Raw genomic sequence first — 22049 nt, 5'->3', positions numbered from 1 at the left:
TTTTCAGCAGGCCATCTGTAGATAGTTTCAGATGCCAGCTCCAGTCATCTGGGCAGACATAAACTGTGTTAGACTCTGTTTACCTTAAAATGATCTTACTGGCTTTTATTACTTGCTGCTTCATATTTCTTGTCTAGGAAAATTACATTACCGCTACCCGTAAGGTGTCAGGCACTCAGGTTGCAATTAAAAACCATCACATCTTCTAGAGTCTTATCTTACAGCTGCATTAAATGCTTTGGCTGGCATAAGACAGCGGTTTTGAGGAATGCTCTGAGCAAAGAGGCAAAAAAGGGGAAAAAAGTGTCCGGTCTGTTCTTATCAATGAAGAGAACCATGAATGCATAGACCGCGCTCCCTTGTTGCTCAAGGGTGATAAGTGAAGCCAGAAGATGAGACTGCGAGGCCCTTATCAATCCAGTGTGCGTCCTGGCAAATGCCGGCGCCACAGAGAGGGAGGCATGTTGCTGTGCGACAAAGGTGCGAGGGCAGATAAGCATGAATGTGTGAAATGCTTCAAAGATGAGCTTAACTCTGATGTGAAAGTGGGGTTTGAAGGGAGGGAGAGAAGAGAAGACAGATGGGTTTACAGAAATGGATGCTGACAAGTGTTGTGCTAAGAGTTGTGGGGATGTCTTTATTTCCTGATGCATACTAAAAAGTGCCTCAGAACACCTGTTTGGAATACAGATTTTTCCTACTAAGTTACATGGATCTGAATTACAAGGACCGTAGGTTACAGTGTGAATGATTAGATGAGCCTGGTTCTGCTGGAGGTTTCTTCCTATTGAAAGGGAGTTTTTCCTTCCCACTGTCGCCAAGTGCTTGCTCACAGTCTGATTGTTGAACTTTCCTCTGTATTATTGTAGGATCTTTACCTTAAAGCTCCTTGAGGTGACCACTGTGATTGGGTGCTATTTAAATAAAACTGAACTGAACTGAATTGAAGTAAAGGTGGACTATGCCACCAAAATATCTATTTTATGTAACATTGTTTCCCACACATTGCAGTTCAGAGCCCAGAAAACTCCAAAATGAAACACTGAATATGGTAACCTCTTTAAATCCCTTAAATTCACTGAAATGAAATAATCAGAGCAGCAAATGAGTAAAAATACTCATTTGCTGGTTCATTTTAAAGGTAGGAAAGGTCGTAAACCAACAGCTTAAAAGAACAGCCGGTGTAGTGTTAAAAAATGTAGTGGCGTGACAAGTACAATATTTCTCTCTGAAACATAATGAAGCAGACCCATGAAACAGTATAAAGTGGAAAAATAAAGTACCTCAAAACTCTACTGAAATAAAGTACTTGAGGAAATGTATGTGTGTGTGTTTTATTATGAATTATTTCACTGGGTTTTTTCATAAGATTGTATTTTAAAAGGACGCAAAGTGACTCTGCTTCATTTTAAAAGCTAGAAATGTTGCAAAGTACTAGTTAAACAACCAAAAGAGGAAAAACAGACTAATAAATTAACCAATGATGTCACAAAATCCAGTGTCATCAGACATGTATTTCCCTGTGAAGTCTAATGAAGTAAAACCATGAAATAGCTTTAATGTAAACTCAACTGTACTCATATATGATACTTTAGTAAACGTCCCTGGTTCATGTTCATCACTTATTGCACTGAGTATTTGATATGACTTTTTTAAAGGGGTGCAAATGAAAAAGTTTTGATATTATAATTGATACATGTCGTAGCTTTGTTTCAGTCCATTACAGACACAGAAGCATAGCACTCCCTCACCTTGGGGTGAATTTCCGGGGACGACCACTCCTGGGTCACTTCTTGCTCACTTGTGAATCATCTTTCTCACTGTAGAATGATGGACTTTAAATTGTTCGGAAATGACTATATAACCTTTCCCAGACAGATGGGCAGCAACAATTGCTTCTCTTAGACAAGTGCTGATGTCTTTGCACCAAACTATAACACACACCTGAATACTGCAAACTAAAGCTCGTGCTTTTATGGAGGCATTCATACTTGTTTGCTGATGATCAATTAATCAGGTGTGACTGGTTAGCAGCAGCTGGCTGCTACTTCTCCTCCCAATTCCTATAGAAGCAGTAAAGGTGTGCTTAGTTTTTCAGACATTATTTCTGCATTTTGCTTTAATTTTTGATAAATAAATAATGGCACAGTCTAATATGTCATGTGTTGTCCATCTGATGTCAACCTAATTTTAAGACCCACCAATGATTATTTTTTATGATAGCCTGAAAAGTAAACCTTAGAACTGATACAGGGTGTACTCCTTTTTTGCCATAGCTACAATACTGTAACCCAGCACTGAAAATCAGAAGGTTCTCTTTGGAATTGCATATATTCAGCAGCAAACACAGTTTTAAGTTCAGTGATCAGAGATTATTTTATGCCTTTTGAGGACACATTGCTAGTACAGGGTTGGTCCCCCTATATTGTCTTCAGAACTGCTTCAAGTCTTCACGGCACAGACTCAACAAGGAGCCGGAAACATTCCTCAGAGAGTCCATGTTAACATGACAGCAGTACACAGTTGCTGCAGGTTTGCCACCTTTACACCACCAGCAGTAGCACCAGTAGCAGCAGCAGCCTGAACTATTTATACAAGGGAGGATGGATCCATGCTATCATGTTGTTTACTCATCAGACCATACAATGTTTATCCAATCTTCTGTTGTCCAACTGTGACGAGCCCATTTGAATCGTAGCCTCAGTTTCTTGTTCTTAGTTGACAACCTGTGTGGTCTTCTGCTGCTGTAGCTCACCTGCTCTAAAGTACAACATGTTATGGATTCACAGATGCTCTTCTGCATACATTGCCTATATAAAGTGGTTATTTGCATTAATGTTGCCTTCCCGTTAGGTTGAATTAGTTTTGGTCATTCTCCTCTGACCCCTGTCACTCATTAGACAATTGATCTTTTTACAGACATTTCTTTGTAACCCCAGGGATGGCTCCAGTAGATAAAAGGCTGATTACATATTTGTAATATGTAACTAATTAAGTGGCTGTGTGTTTATATAAAAACATAAATAAAAAAAAAATGCATCGTTTAATTAAGCAATAAGAGTATCTCTTCTGGCATATGCTGTGGATTGTTAATCCTCCTGTTCACATATTTAATAAATATATTTAGAATGAGCTCCCAAAATGTATCTCAAGTTAAAAGGGACCCTGGCAGACAAAAAACAAACAAACAAAAAAACTCTTCCATATTACTTTGTTTAAAAAAGGGGGGAAATCACTCAGTGACAGACAGCAACTTTAATCTCTAAGATTTGGGATTCCATTTGATAAATTCTTTATCTCACAAATAAAATAAAAAATAAATATTTTTGGCTGTTACATGTTTCCTCCTGCAGTATTTTAATAAATACATTCTTCCATCCATTTCCAGTATCTACCTATATAATGCGGCATTGTGAGAGGTTGGAGCATGTCCCAGAATATTCTTAAAGAGTGTGTATGTGTGTGGGGTTTTCAAATCCTACAGGGAGGACATCAGTCTGTAAAATAAATACAAATGGAATATAAATAAACACATTTCAGTAAAGAGAGGAAGAAAAAAAGCTTTTACATTTGAATCTGAATGTGCTTGAATGGGACCATCAGAAACTGCTGGCAATGTGGAAATGCTGACTGAGGACTATACCGCTCTTTGCTTCTTGTGTCTGCATATAAACAGCTGAAATCTCTGAGGTTTCAGATGTCAGTTTAGTTTTACCCATTCCAGAGAAGTCATTGGAGCTATTTTTGACCTAAAAAATGTCTCCGGAATAATCAAATATAGATAAAATTTTTACATTTATCTGTCTACATGAAAGCTGATGAACTTCAGACAGAATGCAAGAGTCTATAATCTACCAGCTGAACTATGTGCTTTTGATTTAAGATCCGTCACACAATACCGAGCAAAGAGGTTTTGCCACTTTAATGAGATAACCGCCACATCTCCAACTGTGTGAAATTTCAGGTCACAATGTCCACTTCCTCATTTACAACTTCCCTTTGAATGGCAAGTTTAGATTGTGGTTTCTGTTGAGTCTTATTTCTTTTTCAAAAGAGAAATGTCCACGATTTTTTCTTCAATAGGTCAATAAAAAGAAGGGGGAAAAAATCACAACATCTGTAATAAAAGCTAGCAGGTATCGTTCTTTCTCGCAACCACTTCAATTCAATTCAATTCAATTCAATTCAATTTTATTTATATAGCGCCAAATCACAACAAAAGTCGCCTCAAGGCGCTTTATATTGTACAATAGATCGCACAATAATAAATACAGAGAAAAACCCAACAATCATATGACCCCCTATGAGCAAGCACTTTGGCGACAGTGGGAAGGAAAAACTCCCTTTTAACAGGAAGAAACCTCCGGCAGAACCAGGCTCAGGGAGGGGCGGCCATCTGCTGCGACTTCAGCCACTAAAGATATCGTCTACTCGTCGGTCGTCTAGTTGTGAGCAGGAAGAGGTGACAAGTATTTATTAAAGTGGTGATGATAATCTGAAAATGCCTTTCAGTTGCGTGATGATGCTCGCTATTTATTCAGCACTCAGCTTTAATGTGTTTTTGTGTTTCCACTCCATTCCAGTTTATTGGGCTTTTTGTTACAGCTCATTCATCACAGTTATTCTTCTAGAAATGTGATTGTCCTACTTTAGTTCTGCGTACAAGACCCATTCAGTCTATTTTCATGATGTGATGTGACAAGGTGGGGGTGTGACTCGACAAAATCGGATAATTATAGATGCGATTATATTTAGAAACTCGGTACAAAGAATGTAGTGTCCTTTCAAAATGAAAAGCCTGGATTACGTACGGTGATGCTTACAGCGCAGCTCACATGTGCGCTGCAATATTTGAAGAAGTACACGTTCAACCTGCTGCCTCTTGGAAAGTTTTTATTCACGTGGGGGTGGATGACTAATAAAATCAGTTTGCTTCTGGTGGTCTGAGCTTGCTATGGATGCTGTGAGTGAGCTAGCAGGCGTGGGTGAAGCTTCCTATCTATTGAGGGAGAGAAAACACATGCAACGCTGCACTTTCTCTCAGAGTGAGCCCACTTCAGCACCCCATACAGCTCCCATTGATGAGAGCGGCACTTTCGCCCCCGTCTCCCCCATCAAGCCACATTTCATGCATTAGAAACTTGCTCGGGGAGAAGCTGAAAAAGAGAAAGCAGATGAATTTAGGAAAGGTCCGGGTATGCAGGCTTCCTGTAAGACTTGCTATCTAGTCTATCTGATACAGAATGGGCTGTACATATATGTATATATATGTATAAAACAAACAGAGGTCAATAGTCGCTCTTCTTATTTCTGCTTAAAATAGTAACACAGGCATTCCTTTGCCTTAATTATACAGGTATGTATATAAACTTATAAATTAAGAACATATGCATTTGTATCAATGATTTCTATGTTGTAACAATGCATCTTGGCAATAAATCTTATACCGTTGCAGATTTGGCCAAGTTCTTCATGGGTGCAACCCTCATGCTCAACTCTGCTGCTCAACCCACAAACGCATTTTCCTTACAAATGTGGCACCATTTAAGTGGATATAAACACGCTTTCCAGTGATATTGCCAAGATACATTGTTACAACAAAGATATAATCTACACAAACACAAATTTCCTTACTTCATGTTGTGCCTGTCCAGTACAGTCTTGATGAGCAAACAAGATTTTGCTAACACAGGCTAACATGTTCTGCAGTGTGGGACATGACCAGCTGCTGTTACTTGCTTGTCTGGCAGTGGAAAGCCAGCTAGGTCTCTGTCTTCCTGTATTTGGTTCCACAAAGGTTTGGACAGCAGCTGAGGGCCAGTTTGAGACTTATTTTAGTTGTTCGTCCACTTTCTCTTCTTCTGTTCCTCTTTTTATTGTTCTCTTCAGCACCTGAATGTGAAAGATGGATGCAGTCTCAGCGTCTGAAGCTATTAAAGAAGTGCCTTGAACGTGAATCCTTTCTAATGACTGGGTATGGGGGGCAAACGGATGTGGAATTCTATGTGGAAAATTAAAATTCACTCTGATTTATGACCTCAGTAAACAGTTTGCTGATAAGGCAGGGTTTATTATACGAAGTGGTTACCTGTGCTGCTGCTTTAAAGCAACATCATGTGCACAAGTCGTCTGTTGCAGGACTGTGTGTCCTTCATATGACTCAAGAAAATTTTTCATTAATGTGCCAAATATTTGCCTGAATTGATTTTATGATGGGTAGGATTCTTAGCAATTAAATATTAGTGTCTACTACATTTATTTGTTGTGATCTGTTTTCTCCTGCTTCTTGGCTATGCTGTCTGCAGAGCTGAACCTGACAGCTATTACTCTGAGGCTAATGAACTGTATGCATGGCAGGTGGGGCAAGGGAACGGGACGTGCGTGGTGGTGGTTCCAAGTTTTCGAGCCGAGTGAAGCGCTGGTCTAATTTTGTTTTGACATTCTGACTTCAGAGTGTAGGCACTGTTCCTGTTCCTGCTCACAGCATTCTGGCAGCTGAAGTCACCTCGAGCCTCGACAGTGAGTGATGCCAAACGACAGTGAAGAGACATGCCAGTGACTGCACTGGCTTGTGCCTGCAACAGTAAGTGGTCAATCTAATGCTCCGTGGTCGACAATAAGCTTTGACAGGCTTTGCAAACCACACAATCGGTGTCCCGTTTACTTGTTTCCAACCTTTGTTCTCTGATGTACCTTGACAGCCTTATAAATAAGCCAAAGGATGCCTTCATCAACCGAGACTTGGAGCTGTTTTAACAGACGTTGCAGACTACAGTAAAAATACATCTGCTGCAGAAACGGTAAACAGGTTTTACATTGTGACAACATAATCTCATGAATTCAGAATGCCAGTTCATAAAAGACACAGAATAAATGACCTTGGATCACTTCTTTGAAAAAAAAAAGTTGTTAATTTTGTCAAAGTGTACCTATCTCAAAGGATTAACCAGCATTGTGTCTACACATAAATATAAATTGTGTCTTAAGGCACTGTTTCGCTAGCAGCCACATAATTTGCTCCCATTTCTTAAGTTGAATCTATGAAAAATCTCAAGGATAGCATAGTTGGACAGGCATAAAATAGTATTTATGTGCCAACAAGGTGATTCCCAAAGAGCTATTAGCTGAAAATTTGTCATCTCTTGGCACAGTATGCTCTGTGTCCGAAAAGAAACAAATTGAGGAAACTGGACAAGTAGAGAACAAAAGCATGAAGGCTTAAAACCCTTTCCACAGCAGATGGGCAGTATCTGAAAGTCGTGTCCTTAAGAAACAGGAAAAACAATTCTGCTAAGACATGGCACAGAACCTGAGAGATGTATCTGGCCCTTCAGATCCAATCTACTTTTTGCTGAAACCTCATCAAACATAGTCCCAGTTGAAGGGTCGATGTCAAGACTTGGCATATCTCTCAAGAGTGCAGTGTGTCATTTTAGGAAATGGAGCGAAATGGCTGAGGTATATCAAATTACACAAGAACTGACCTGCAAATCAGTGGCAACAGTTCTTATGGACTGATGAGTAGAAATTTTGCGTTTTTGTCAATATGTACAGACGAAGTCATGAGAGGTAAAACAGTGAGTGTCTAAAGTCATCTGTAAAACACAATGGAGTCTCTGTCATGTTTGGGGCTGCATTTCAATCAGTGATGTTGGACATCTTGTCAAAATTGATGGAAAATTGATGGCCTCCCCACAGCCTGATCTCAACATTATTGAAGCAGTGTGGGATCATACTGACAAAGAAGAGCTTTAAATGTCATCCAAGAAGCCCGGAGAGCTATTTCTGAAGACTTCAGAGAGTTCGGGCTGTTTTTGTCTTACATGCTGTGACTCAAGACTTTTGCGTAGTGTTGTAGGTTTTGATGCTAAATGTTTCACTGACTAGCTTGGATGTTTGAGAAATTTTACCGTTGCATTTATCCAACCAATAGTTTTAACTATTTGTTGATAAGGTTTAGGTAGCCGTCAGCTCACAGGGGTAGCGCAGGTCATCTAATCAGAAGATTGGTGGTTTGATCCATGGCTGCTCCAGTCTGTGGGCAACAAACCCCAAGTTTCTCTTTGATGTGTGAACGCGTGAACATTATATAGAAAGCTCTTTAAGATAGAAAAAAGTGCTTGTATGATTGGGTGAATGAGGCATGTTGTATAAAATGCTTTGAGAAAACAGGTAGAAAAGAGTAGAGCAGAAAAGCGCTATATAAGAACCAGTCCATTTACCATAGCTAATGATAATATTGTATCAGTTTAGATATTAGTTTAAGCACTGTTTATTAATCACTTTTCATTATAAACGATGTCAAATGTAGCTTAAATAGTTTAAGTGTTTATTGTTCATTAGTTTAGCTAACTATTTCAGTCCAGCTAACTGCTGCAACTTTCCATCATTCAATACTTTAAGCTAACCACTAACGATTTAGCTGTTCAGCTGCAGCACAAGACTGTCCCCTCAGTCCATTCTGTCTCTGAAACAAACTGGCCGTTTATCAATGCCCAAGTACGCGAGTACGTACTCGCGTTCTCGGTGAGTACGTACTCGCCGAGAACGCACGGGAGTACGTACCCGCCGAGAACGCGAGCACGGACTCGTGATTTGTACCAGCGTACGTGATGATGTCACAGGTCCGGAGTTTTTACTGCCGTCCCCTCCTAATTTAACTGTGAGTAACATGTTATGAAGCTTAACTTTAATCACAGCCAAACCGGTTTACTCAGGAACAAATAAAACACTGAAATAAACCAAACATTAACATTTAGAAGTGATCTAAGTAACTTATATATCATTTTTAACCTCAGTAGTGAAACCTCTATTAATACAAATAGTGTACATGTACATACGTGTACATACCTTAATAAAAACAAGCAGGTGAGATGTTAGAACGCTTTTATTTCTATTCTAGTGGACACTCAATACTATAGACAGCTGCTGGAGTTTCTTTAACCTGAGTAGTGAGAAGACCGCGAGCGGGCGGGGAGGGGAGGGGGGGGACGATGTGCCGGGAGTCCGCTGTTGAGTTTTGGACGAAATGCATTCTGGGATATATAGCTGTCCCAAGTCTACACCGATGCATGCTCGATAAAATGGGCGGATCGAGAACACATCCGGGACTTTTTCGCGTTCTCGGCGTGATGCGTACTTCGAATTGGAACAGTACTTGGTCTCCGACTGATGACGTATCACGAGTACACGAGAACGCAAGTACGCACAAGTACGCATATTGATAAACGCCCACTATGTTAGTCGCCTTCCAGTTAAACCAACTTTGTTGTGATTGGCTGCCCGTCATAAACAGTGTGTTTGAACAACAGGTGCTGTGTTCACATCGAGAAACAGAAATCAGCAGCTGAGGCAGTCTAAGCTAACTCTAAGCTTTTGGTCCACTGGGATTTCGTACCTAAACACATCCCTTAATATGTGAAACTTTGTGTTGTGAATGAGGTTTTTAATTTTGTTTTTTTAAATCAAATCATAATCTGGAGTTCAGTTAATTACTTGCTTTTTTTCTAGCCCCATGCCAGTGCAGAACTATCCCTGCTCTGAGGCGGACCTGTCAAAGAAAATTGAATAAGGGAATATGAGACATTAGAGTGTTTAATTATTCATGCCAAATGTATTTATTGACTAAATTTACAGTACACAATAGACACTAATAAATTTCTAGTCCACTGCTTGGCAGCTTTGTGTACACTTGACACATTTGTTGTCTTTCTGTCAGGGGTCCACTTATCACGTCTTACTAACTGGATCCCTTTCGAGTATTCCTTAAATGAATAATCACCCAGAAATCCATTGGCTGACTGTTTTTCCAAGAAATTCATTTACAAAGAGAATAATACACAATCAGTAAGGACAGATAATACACTGAATGTAAAGGTCAAATAAAAATGCTGTAAATGACTAATGTGATAAAAGGTAGGTAGCGTCATACTCGATGAGTTCATTTTTTTCTTAGATAAGTGTAGCACAGTCTTTGTAGAAGAGTAGTCATCTTTCTCAGCACTGTCCTTTTGTGTTTTTGTAGAGGGATCGGGAGTGTTGCATTCCAGAAATAAAGATTCAATCCAGATCAATATGCTGTCCAAGTAATACTCCATCCACACATATTTTCTTCTCTCGCTCTCCTTCTGTTTTTTCTCTTCATATAGCTTCTGCGTTTGCAGAGAGCCAGCTTCGACAATGACGCACACCTTCAGGAGAGGCAAATATCTGTCCAATCTTTCCCTTCCTTTCATCTTTATGTCTACCGTCTCCACCCTCCAAGCATGTGGTCCTAGTGCTATACATGTCCAGGCTTGGACAGGTAGGCTATGAGGGCCACAACCACCCCCACATACATCCCTGTTCCAATGGTAATGGAAAGTGCAGCCAGGAATAGGGCTCTTCTGGAGCTCATCCCTGCTCTGGAGAAGTCTCCCTTTGCAACAGCCTTGCCAGTCTGACAAAACAAAGCAGAGAGTGAAATGAGCTGGTGTGTTACTCATCAGCACCGAGTGTCTGAGTAGGTGTAAAGCCACAGTTAAAAGAGAGAAAACAAGAAATGCTCTCAGGGAGCCATTAGTTACCATGGCAATTAGGTCATTATCCCTCTGACAGTGACAAATGTGTTGTTTGGGTGTTTTGGTTTCCTATCAAAAATGAGGCTGGCCTTTATTTATTCTTTTGACACATTATTTTCTGTTCTGCTATAATTGTCTCTGCAATTATTGTGTTTCAAACTACAGAGAAACACTGTGCTGCGTTTGAGGTGAGAGGGCTTGAACCTAATGGTTTTTTGGACCAGAAGGATGCTAACCATAAGACCAACCAAAGGTGCTGCTATAATTGCAAATGAGTTCTCAGCTATGAGCAAAACAAGTTAAAAAACAATATAATGGCAGTCGGTCGCTCACACAGGAGCGCACTGTGAACCAAAACCCCAGAGTTAATGGTTTCCCAAAATGAACACAGGTGACTGACAAGTGGGCCGAATCTGTTTAATTTACATAGCCAATCATCTGAAACAACTGCAAGGAGGGTCACAGGGTGGAAAATGGGCTGCGGCTGCACTTGTCTGAGCGCTTGTGCTCACTGACCTTAAGTAGAATGCAGTGTAATAAGAGTTGATGATATCCTTGAGATCTCTGGGCCTTTACCTTGTGAGAGTAGTAAAAGGCAACGATGCCCAAGGGCCAGAAGCAGCAGAGCATGGAGAAGATGGCGAGGCCCAAGTAGTCCCGAGGGGGCAGCACGATGAAGTTGTCCTCACTCTCACTGTCACTGGAGCTGTCACTCTGGAAGACGTTGAGTTTATACAGAAAAATTAAAAGTCAGAAAAAAAACGGATGTGGAACCTTATATATAAAGAGTATGGCTGACGTATAAATAGCCAGGGGTACTTTGGACAGCTTTATGGTGGCGTAGCTTGACAACTCATGCTCCCTCTCTACTGTATCTAACCTTGTTCCACAACCGCCCAGGACAGGATGTGCTCAGTCAGCCAGAGAGGATTTGGTGCCTCTGTCAACACACATGAGCGGTCTGACAGATAACACAGGATTAACGGATTGTTCCATCATTGCAAGGTGACAGGACAGAGCGTCATTTATGTGCTAAATTGCTTTTACACTCTGAGAGACCTCCACCATCTTTCCTTAATGCACCGGGCGTCTTATGAAGTGTTCAACAGGAGCCTGTTGAACGCATCGTACCTTGAAAGTCAGGGCCACGGGAGCTAATGAGTGATAGATCTGAATGCCACTTAGGCCACATGGGCACACCGAGCCTGCAGCAACGATGGCAATGTGACTACTACACAGGTGACCTTTAAGAGAAGGTGGCCGTACTTCTCTTAGCTGTCCCAGACATGGAGAGGATGTTTGTCTAAATAAACAGCCCCCACAGGAGCAAGGTTTCATTTGTTAGTCTTCCTGCCTTCGGATCAATCAAAGCAGGGAAAAAGGAAAGTGCAAAAACAGAAATCGATGTGTAAGGCGGGAACTGAACCAGCCATTTTAGAGGTAATTAAAGAACAGGCAGTGAGGCAAGCAAGAGGAAAAGGAACCGTACTTGTAAATAGCCACATTTCACAGCATATTCTAAACTATTTTCTAGCCTCTGATCGCATCCGAATTAACCAAAACACTGGATGTAATGTAATAACTTTGAGCTATATTCAGAGGATTTCCGCTCAGAAACCTTATTTAGAGGTCAGCGGGGGATCCAAAGAGTTTACAAACAAATACCTTTGCCAAGAAAGAGATTATGAAGCTCTCTCTTATCTGCTTTATGAACACTGTCCACCTAGACAGACGGGTACGATCCATCAAAACAGCAGCTGGTGGTAACTGCATAATCTGACATCACATGAATAAACTGGTGAGTACAAACAGCAGTAATCTCCTTTTATCTTCGTAGCAAGAACTGATAACAGTTCTGAGTGACTGCTGCATTCAGTCCTACTGACAGCTTGCCTGACACAGAGTCCGGTCGGCTGGGAACACGCTCCCAGTCTGGTCTGCCAGTATAACTGATGGGGGTCCGCCGAGGCTCAGTGCCTTTAACAGCCCTGTCACAGCTCTCTCCCAGTCCTTGTTAATGTCTGAAGGGGACAGACGACTCAACACCGGGGCGTGCACACACACATACGCACGTATCTGTGCACCTTGTTAGCAGGGGCAATCACAGTGGCATCATGCACAGGGTCTTGTTACTTTGTTACCTGCAATTTATTTTGTCTGTATCACCCAAATGTCAAACATCACCTGCCAGAGACTTGGTCTACGTTTTTTCCCCCCTCTCTCTTGCTGATTGTACACAAGGCCTGCAGCAACATGCAACTGTGAAGGGAAAATGTGTAAACACAAACTGCCACAGACAATATATGGGTAATTTTGGAACTATATGGACCTTCCCCAGCTGCTGCTCTGTTTCTCTTATTTATATTCCCATAGCTTTAAAAATCCTCTTAATCACAGTTTCTTTGAGTCGGCATGACTCGAATATTAGGGCTGAGGCGCACGGATGCACGCACAAACACAGAGGCAGGAGGGGAAAGTAAAGAAATGTAGGTACGGAGCAAAAGGTCTCATATTCCATTTGGAAAGCCAGCTTTTTATCAGAGCACTGTTAATCACATTCATTTGCGCTTTTGAATTGACATGGAATAACTTTGGCTCCGGGCTCACCTGCTCTGACGGCCATGAATCAGCACAGCCTCGCTTAACACCCTTAAAGCACGACATTACTTATGGCATTAATGGCAGTTGCTGCTATGTCTCAATCTATCTGCCAGGCCTCCGAGTGACAGGAGCTGGCGTGATCATCAGCTCGGTAAGGGTGCTATACTTCTTCCTCTGCCAGCTCAGAGCCCTGAGTATTTCACAAGCGTCCCTGGGTGAAATTAGATTTTCACCACTTCTGAAAAGACTTTGCTCTTTTTTGCTGTCATGTTATCTTTTATTATGACTATATTAGCCCCAAAAAAGAGAGAAAAAAATAGCCCATATAGATAAAAATCAGATGTGTCATTTTGTTGGAATGTAATTATAAAACAAAAGGGAACAATTACCCCGCACCGCATTTCAGAGAGTCACAAGCAGATTGACCATTTGCAGAAAAGAGTGAGAAATGAGCGTGAATCACACCGACAGTCTATTAGAACAGCAAATGAAATAATAAGCATCACTACAGCACCGTGACTCATTTTCTGCTGAAAGCTGGCCCTGACAGTTACAAGCAAGTGTTGAAACGCATTTAATTTCATATAGTGACTCAATATTCAATTACTCTGTCAACACTGCCAAACGGTTCTTGCTTCGGTCTGCTGCTTAAGCATGTATGGCTACAGTAATCATTCCTGTATGCCTTGTATAAAAAATGAAGAATTATAAGTTTATTATTTCTCTAATAACTTAATAATACAGACTTCCTCATGTTGCATCAGATGCTTGGAGCTATGGATAACATGCCTATAAAGCGTGGTGCCCTGCCATTTATGCAGACAACATATTCATATTTTCCTTTCCTGTGACCTCTGACCTCATACTCAGGACCTTGCTGCTCCTCCTCCACCTCATAGGACACCGTCTGTATCTTGGCATCCTTCTCCTCTTGCGTGCTATCCACTGTGTTTTCCGTGGAAATGCCATCTGACGCCTTACTCTCCGTGAAAGTGGTCTCAAAGCTCTCGCTTTTCGAGTCCTTGCTGTGAAGGCTGATGTCGTCCTTGCACAGGATGAAGTTGGGCCTGTAGAAGGCCTCCACTGCCAAATGGAGCGAGGTGGCATCCAAGAATTGCTGAGCCTTATGCTTGCCATTGGCCCCAGCACAGTAGTAGCCAATTAGGCTGTCCTGATAAGGCTGGCTCGGGTAGTCACACTGGTAGCCCTGGTAGTCGTTAGGAACTGCATGACTGCTGGTTTTGTCCAGCAGGGGGTTCTGGAGCTCGCTGAGGCTCTCCATGACTGAGGGCTGGTTCAAACGTCTTGTGGATCAAAGGATGGAGTCCAGAGAATATCGGGCAGTCTGGCAGCTGAAAAAAAAAACTCATCTAGTTAATAAAACCTGAAACATAAAGAAAGAAGTCAAATCTAATCACAGCACATTCTAGGGAATATAGAGTTAATCTAGGTGCGGTATAGGAATTCAGTTTGATCCAAGCATGAAAATGTGCCCTCTAGAACAGATTTTTAATGCAGGAAATATTTCATCTTGTTTGACAATCAGCATTCCTCTCCCAAGCTCTCACCAGTCTGAGCCATAAAAATCACCATCTGGTGTATGTTCAACTGTTGCATCTCACACGCCCCCCCCTCCAGTTTTATATAAACATTTAGTGAAAAAATATCTTCCACATGTCACAGCTTCCTATAATGAAAATGCGAAGAAAGGATGATAGTTGGTGCTGTATTTCGCAGTGCATACTAATTTGACAAGTCTGAAGTGGCCTCCTCGACTCCGCCTGGATGTTCAAATGCAGCTGAAGAGTGGGACTAATGAGTAGAAGATAAAAAATAATAATAATAAATGACTGCTTTATGTAAAATAATAGCAATTAAAAACAACAACAACAAAAACAGTAACAAACAAAAACAAGAACGCTGTCAGGAAAGGCAGTCACTAAGGCAACGAGTCCACCAATGAGAGGCTCTGTGATATGAGCATGTCCAGATTTGGGGTTAAGCAAATACACTACTTTGTTTTGCAAAATGGTCAGTCCCTGTGGACCTCGTCCATCAAATTCATTTTTTTCATCCTGTGACTAATGGCAAAATGAGATAAAGCGGCTGCATTATGTTATGAAAATAAGTCCGAGTTATGTCATGTGTTTGTTTAGTTGAAAGTCTGAAAACTGAGAAACAAGCTGCAGGGATGGAAATGCACAAGTACATTTGAATGCGATTGTGATTTTGCACAGAGATTTTGATTTTTGAGGTCCCTTAGGTGACTGAGTGGAACATAATGGCATACAGAAATACTGTATCTATCTATCTATCTATCTATCTATCTATCTATCTATGACAGTCTCCACAAACAGTAAACAATAAAATGGGCAGAGGGTGTTATAACAGATGCATTATTTCCTCTATATGCAATGACTTCCTGGCCGTCAGAGACAGCGGTCCTTAAAGTCATGCAGATTTACAGGAGAACTTTGGAGCCTTTGACCTCCTATGATTAAAAAAATAAAAAGCTCATGCATCCACAATAGGTTTCACAGTTATTTGCCGTGGGGAAGCATGAATAATGTGGGCCAGTGGCTGAATGTGAGCCCACACACTCACACATATGTACACGCACACAACACTCAGCTCAGTATCTTCAACACTGTGTCCATTCTCATATGCTCCTGTGCCTGAGCCGCTCTTCAGATAACAAGGAATTCCATTACACACAACATTAGACAACAAAAATCACATCTCACATCCACAAATAATTCATCAGACTCTGGAATAAGTGCACTTAGCACATGAGAGTCTTGGACTCCGCGATTATTAATGACCACCTCTGTCCCTCTGTCTATCTACCTTGTCTTTGTTTAATCTGCTGTGGGTTATCCATACATGACACTTTCTTAGCCACAAACACAAACAAAGGCACAATATATTTCCCCTATTGTGGTGCGTCCGCTTCACGTAAAATTGGAAAACTTAATTTTCAATATACAATGGAGGGAATTTCCTGTTTGTTCCCACTGTACTACTCTCAAATATACATCTATCCTAGAACAGCAGCCTAAGAATATATTGTGGCAACCAGCAGCTGAACATCTCCGTCAGTCATCTTACCTGTAGTTGAAAATCCTCCGGCAGGTTTGCTCAGCATCATTCCTCGACGCAACTGAGTCGATGGAGACGGAGCAGTGGACCCACCTTCCCACTTCACATTAACAGTTTTCGCAAAACTGCCATCGTAGCAACAACATGCGGCTCCTCTTCAAACGGAAGTAAGTCCGTGTGTGTGAGAATGGACTCTGGATGCTGTGACAGTGCCGCTGCTGCGTTTAAGGCAGATTTTACGCACAGTATCTCACCGAGGCTCGGGCTCCAAACAACTCCAACGGAGGCTGAGCTGACTCCAGCCAACTGATTGGCTGCGTGAGTCGCGCCGTGAACTCTATTACCGACTAAGGATTTGACATTTCTAAACTTCCCTCTTGCTTGGTCGTCTAACTCTCTCCAGCATCTCAAGTGTTGGCCGGGTTTCTTCTTTTTACGCCTCCTCCCAGCGGTTCTATTTTGCATTGTTGCATAAGAGTCCTTTTCGAATCAGGTTCTTAATATAGCCTCTGAAATGTGTGATCACGTGAGCCACCATTCCCACTTTGCAAACGCATCTGATTTGTATCGTGAAATGATCGCCCTGCTTCTAACTTTCGCACCTTCACAGTAAAATGATTAAGTGTTATTCTCGCCCTGCTGAGAGCGCCCACTAAAGATAAACACAACACGGAAACATTTTTGTAAAGCTATCCTTCTGCTACATTAATTTTTAGGGTTTCCCCATTCTTCACACGAGTCCAGCTTCTATCACTAGTTTTGAGAAGATTTGCCAATTTAATTTCATTGTCTCCTGTCCCAGCACGGCTCTGAACTGGTTCCAAATATAGCCCAGGAGTAAGCCACTATCAAATTCATTGCACATTTAGATTTGATTAATATTTTAGACAAATCCCATGCATTTATCATGAGACTGCCAATTTGGATGTGCCTTTCACCCCACTCCCAGGAGCTGCTCTTGATTACATACTGCAATTTATCATGGTAAACACAGCTTGCATAACATTAACGTAGATGTATTTCCCATGCAGGCAAATTGGTAACATAATAGATTACACACAGGAAAAATGGGAATCAGATCATACTCTAGAATAATATAATAATTATACTGATCAGAGTAGCTATAGCATTTACAGGGACTCAGTCTGTAGTTTATGGGCATGAAAAACACACTTAAATCTGTCTATCAAGGGATGTCATGCTGTGGCAAAAAGTAAAAGACTGATATAGTGCCATTGAACACCGGACACATATCTTATTCAGAAGGAGCACTCTGTTCCACAGGCTCATAAAAATGTCTGGAGTTAATAATGTGCGAGCCCAGGCTCTGTCACTTTCACTGGGAGATGCATTAAGGCGCTGATGGACACTTTATGGGGGAAACATGGGGCTGCATTCATAAGACTGGGCTCACATGAGCTGCTTCTCTTTTAGAGTCACCTTGTGTTCACATGCACGAGGCGACATGGCATAACAGCCCAGCCGTCTCTGTGATGGATACCACTCCCTCAGGAGACGAGTATATTAGAAGAGGGGGTGAGGGGGCGAGGCGGAACCTGTAACAGTTTATCCTCCTCCTTCTCCTCCTCCTTTCTTTCTTTCTTGCTCTCTGTCTCTCTCCTTCTCTTCCTCTCCCTTCACTTTCCTTCACTGCAGGAAAAAGGAACATTGTCTAATGAGGATCTGATTCAAAATGACCCACCCCTCCCCTCCCAAAAGAAAAAAAAAAAAATCCAGAGAGGAAACATGTAAAATATGAAATCTTGAGGAAAACCAGTCAAGCTCAATGGGGGCACATTAAGCATGGTTTATGACAAGACAAGATTTCTCTTTAGAGGGCGCTTTTGCCACTCTTCTTTAGATGGACTGTGAATATTTATGGTTTTCTCTGTGTCCCTTTCTTCTGCTCCATTTTCCGCTCTATATTTAGGCACTGTGTCACTACATGGCAGATGCGCTATTTGTCAAGCATTTCTTTTTTCCCCCTCTTTAGAGTCGTCAAATTTCAAGAAACATAAAAGCTAATTAGAGCTGAATATGCAGATATGTGTGTGCTGTTAACTGGCAAAAAAAAGAGGGGAAAAAAAAGCAAAGGTAAACGCGATTAGGTTTTCACACTTACCTTTTTGTATTGATTCTCCTCCACCTGTGTTTGATATCGGAGCCGACTCTGACACCGTGAACTTTCCTAAGGCCCATTAACCAGCTTTAATCATTTAAACACTTTTGGGAATTAATCAGCTTAATCCGATTGGCAGAGAAAGTATCAAACCACTTAATTTGATCTGGCCTAGCTGGCTTCTGCGAAGAAAGGGGGTGGGGGTGGGGGGTTAAGGATTTAAGCAGCTTTTTCCCACGTGACCATTCTGTGTGTTATTTCATGTTTGATTAAGCACTTTTGCAAGGTCTATGCCAGCAGAGCACCTCTGACCACAGAAACAGCCCATGGGATTAGTAAGAGGCAAAAATAAACCATACTGACTGTTAGAATACTTGACAGATTGCTTAATTTAGACATGTTTGTGTATTTACTGCACTGCTTCAGACCAACAGTCCTACTCCTCTCCATACAAGTGTGAACCAGTTCATGTTTATTTTTTACCACCCATTTTTCTGCTCCCGGTCTTTATTGTAGACATTAGGTGCTGCGTGAGAAAGTCATCATGCACAGAGAAGTCAGTTTTAGGAAAACAGCAGGACTTCACTTCCTGCAGTGCCAGATTCAGGTGCAGGAGCAGGAGGAGGCTCTGCATATGGTGAAGGTTTTGGCAGGAACACAGATTGGAGCTCCTTCCAGCCCCGGAGGCATAATGCAAGCCTCAGACTTGTGAACTCACAGAAGGGAGAAAAGCTGCAGGTAAATACTGCCTCATACTCACACCATACTCAGGGTGGAATGAGCTGGCCAGGAAGCACATAACAGAGTTGTGTCCTGTCACGATCAGAAAAAAAGTACATTAATCTATGAAGGCTTCAGATAGAGGCTTTTTCTTTTAAAGAAGCAGATAGCGTTAAGACACAACACAAGCGCCCCCCTCCTGTTTTTTTGTTAAATAAAGGGTCCATTTATTTACCATAAAGTGACCTATCAGGCAAATTAATTTCAGCGAGCCATGTTATAGAAATTTACTTTAGTATTTGTTGGGTTTGATAATAAATCCACACGGTGCAGAGCATTAAAGGAAATGGATTTACTGCCCTCTTACATCCAGAGAAAATGAAAATGAGCTTGACTCCCACGGAAGGTTGTCATAATGAAAAACATAATAGTCAGTGAATGCCAACATTATGAGAAGCAATTTCATTAAAGCGTTAGAAAGTTGCGGAGTATGTGACTTCTCAAGGTCCCTCCACAATCAGAATATTAACAGTGTGTGTCTGGAAGCTGGCCCGCGTCTGCGTGCCGGCGCAGTGGGAATGGATGCGCCGGAAATCCCAAGAGACTGGCAGAGGCTTTTGGCTTTTGCAATTATCTAACACACAAATGCAATATGTGTCGAATTAGCTGAAAGCGCTCCATCAGGAGGGGAAAGGTCGGAGTTTGTCATCCACAATTTGAGACAGAAGCACCACTTTGTGGCTCTACCCTTCACCTGCGAGCACGCTTCCCTTTAGCGGTGCATAACAAATGCAAAGTGTGCAACTTGGGAGAGATCCAGTCTGGAGTCGCAGCAGTTAACGTCACTCATAATTGGACTTCATCCAGCAGACGGAACCTGAATGAGGACAGTGGGGAGTTTCTCATCTTCACAGATCGCTGGCACCGGTACAGTAGCCAACTGTCCTCTAGAGAGAGAGACGCACTGTGCAGATTAATGGCATCACTGTGCCTAGATTTGAAAACTTCCATTAATGGAACACCAATGATAATTTATTTGGACAGCAGAGCTGCTTCTCTGTGAATAATGAAGTGGCCTCAGGATCATTAATATGATGGATTCGCTCTAATGCAGTGATGCTGTGCCAGAAGTCCGAGCTGTGAAGGAAAAGACAATAAAATAGAAAATCAAAAATCACAGCTTTGTTCATTGTTTGCTTGGATTCACAAACTTTAAAAAAAAATGCTATTAAGTACTGCCACTGCTTCTTTACAGGGATTTAATGGTTTTCAAGAACCGATGCCTCAGATGATTTTCTATTTGGATCTCTCCTAATGAACTACACACTGTTAATCCTTCTGAGTGCGTTTGCAGGTATTCCAGGTGATGAGTCAGCCAGGCATGACAGTGCGCTGTATGACTTGCAGAGAAGTGGCTTTACTCACTTTCACTCTATCCCATCAGTCTAATAAGGAGAATTACCAATTATGCATGGCCGCCTCTGTCAGAGCTGCTGTCCCTCATTTGTCATGGGACCACCCGGCATATGTTACAGCTTTCCACTTTTTAAGATCATACATTAAAGCGTTTATTAAATAGCTCAGGAATTAGCATTACAACTTCAATATGCTTCTGTGCAAAAGAGAGCTCAGACGAAAGCAGACTTCGCCGTCTGTCAGGGGTTGTGGGACTCATGCGGAAGGGTTATAAATAGGTAATCGTTCAGGAGCGGCTGCAGGTTAAGGCAAGGGAGCTCGCTGAGGGCGGTAGTGACTCATTGCCCTGTCTCATTGCATCATGTCAGTTACCTGGTGTTTGCACCTGTCACTGCAACCCCACCTCAAAATCACTGACTCGCAAGAACCTACTGGAGGGCGCGTCACTGAAGTCTATTGATGAAATGATGAAATGAATATGTGAAATGCAAAAGGAGTTACTTTCACTGACAAGCCCAAAAGAAAATAATACTGAATTATGCAGTTTTCCTCAGCTCCACGGAGTGTTTTGGCATTTTAATCTAATTGCTAAGCCCCCACCCTCAGCACTCTTAAAGAGTGGACTCAACAGACAACTAATGCATTTCATCTGAAAGAAAAGTTATGAAACAGACAAACTGCATAGACCTAGGTGATCAGTAGTTGATGATTTGGTGTTAAGTGACTCATCTTTAACACAAAACCAAAGTTGCACAGATTAAAATGCAAAAAGATCTTGTAGCACATACATAGATATTACTAATGAAGTTTAAGAAGTTTAAAAAGGACTCATTTCTACTTTATCTTAACTAGTTGATCTCCTTGGATCAGCCAGTTAAGATAAATTACAGTGCTTTCATTTGATCAGGACTGCATTTTACTTAAGAAAGTCTAATGCTTGGGTAGATTCAGTGTCCCAGATAAACTTGTATTACAGCTTCTGTCATATATATGAAATCTTTTGGTGTGCAGCAAACACTCAAACTAAAATGCTGATGTAAAGGTTGTCATAGATTTCATCACGTTCTGCAATCTAATGTAGCTGAAAGCCATATTCTGCCGGAACGAAAACTGTAAAACTAATTATTTCATTTCATGAAGCTTATATTATGCATGCACCGTAAAACTCCTCCACTGATTTGGATCAATAGCCACACACTCCCTAATGTTCCTCTTTAATGTTCTTCTCTGAGCTGTAATTTCAGGAGGGTTTATTATCTGAGCCCTGGCAGACTGCTGTGGCTGCCCTTATTTAAAAAGCTATTTTCAGCGCGCGCTGTCACTTTGGCTGGTGTTGTGACAAATAAACAATATAACCCAGGGATTCCTGTGGGTGTCAAAAGATCAGGATAGGACTACTTGTTTGTGAGCGCTAGCCAGCCTTTCATTTTCAAAAGCCTCTAATGCACCCGCAGGAGACGTGAGTCTCGTTTCCACAGGACGAATATGGCTTAACACCCTGCCAGAAATCCACGGTGCTCTGCCACGCGATTGTT

At 41.6% G+C, this 22049-nt stretch overlaps 1 protein-coding gene across 1 annotated transcript; it reads right to left on the bottom strand.

Moving 5' to 3' along the window:
• Positions 1-9576: 9576 nt before the first annotated feature.
• Positions 9577-16848, bottom strand: LOC100704163 (synapse differentiation-inducing gene protein 1-like). Its single transcript, XM_003447730.5, has 4 exons — positions 16269-16848; positions 14020-14512; positions 11136-11273; positions 9577-10438 (listed from the first exon to the last, which is right to left on the bottom strand). Exons 2-4 carry the CDS (start codon positions 14440-14442, stop codon positions 10280-10282), a joined length of 720 nt encoding a protein of 239 aa, XP_003447778.1. The 5' UTR covers positions 14443-14512; positions 16269-16848; the 3' UTR covers positions 9577-10279.
• Positions 16849-22049: the final 5201 nt, after the last annotated feature.

Source organism: Oreochromis niloticus, linkage group LG19 (assembly GCF_001858045.2).
Source record: "Oreochromis niloticus isolate F11D_XX linkage group LG19, O_niloticus_UMD_NMBU, whole genome shotgun sequence".
In the NCBI taxonomy this organism is placed as follows: domain Eukaryota; kingdom Metazoa; phylum Chordata; class Actinopteri; order Cichliformes; family Cichlidae; genus Oreochromis; species Oreochromis niloticus.
This window is presented reverse-complemented; position numbering and strand designations above follow the sequence as displayed.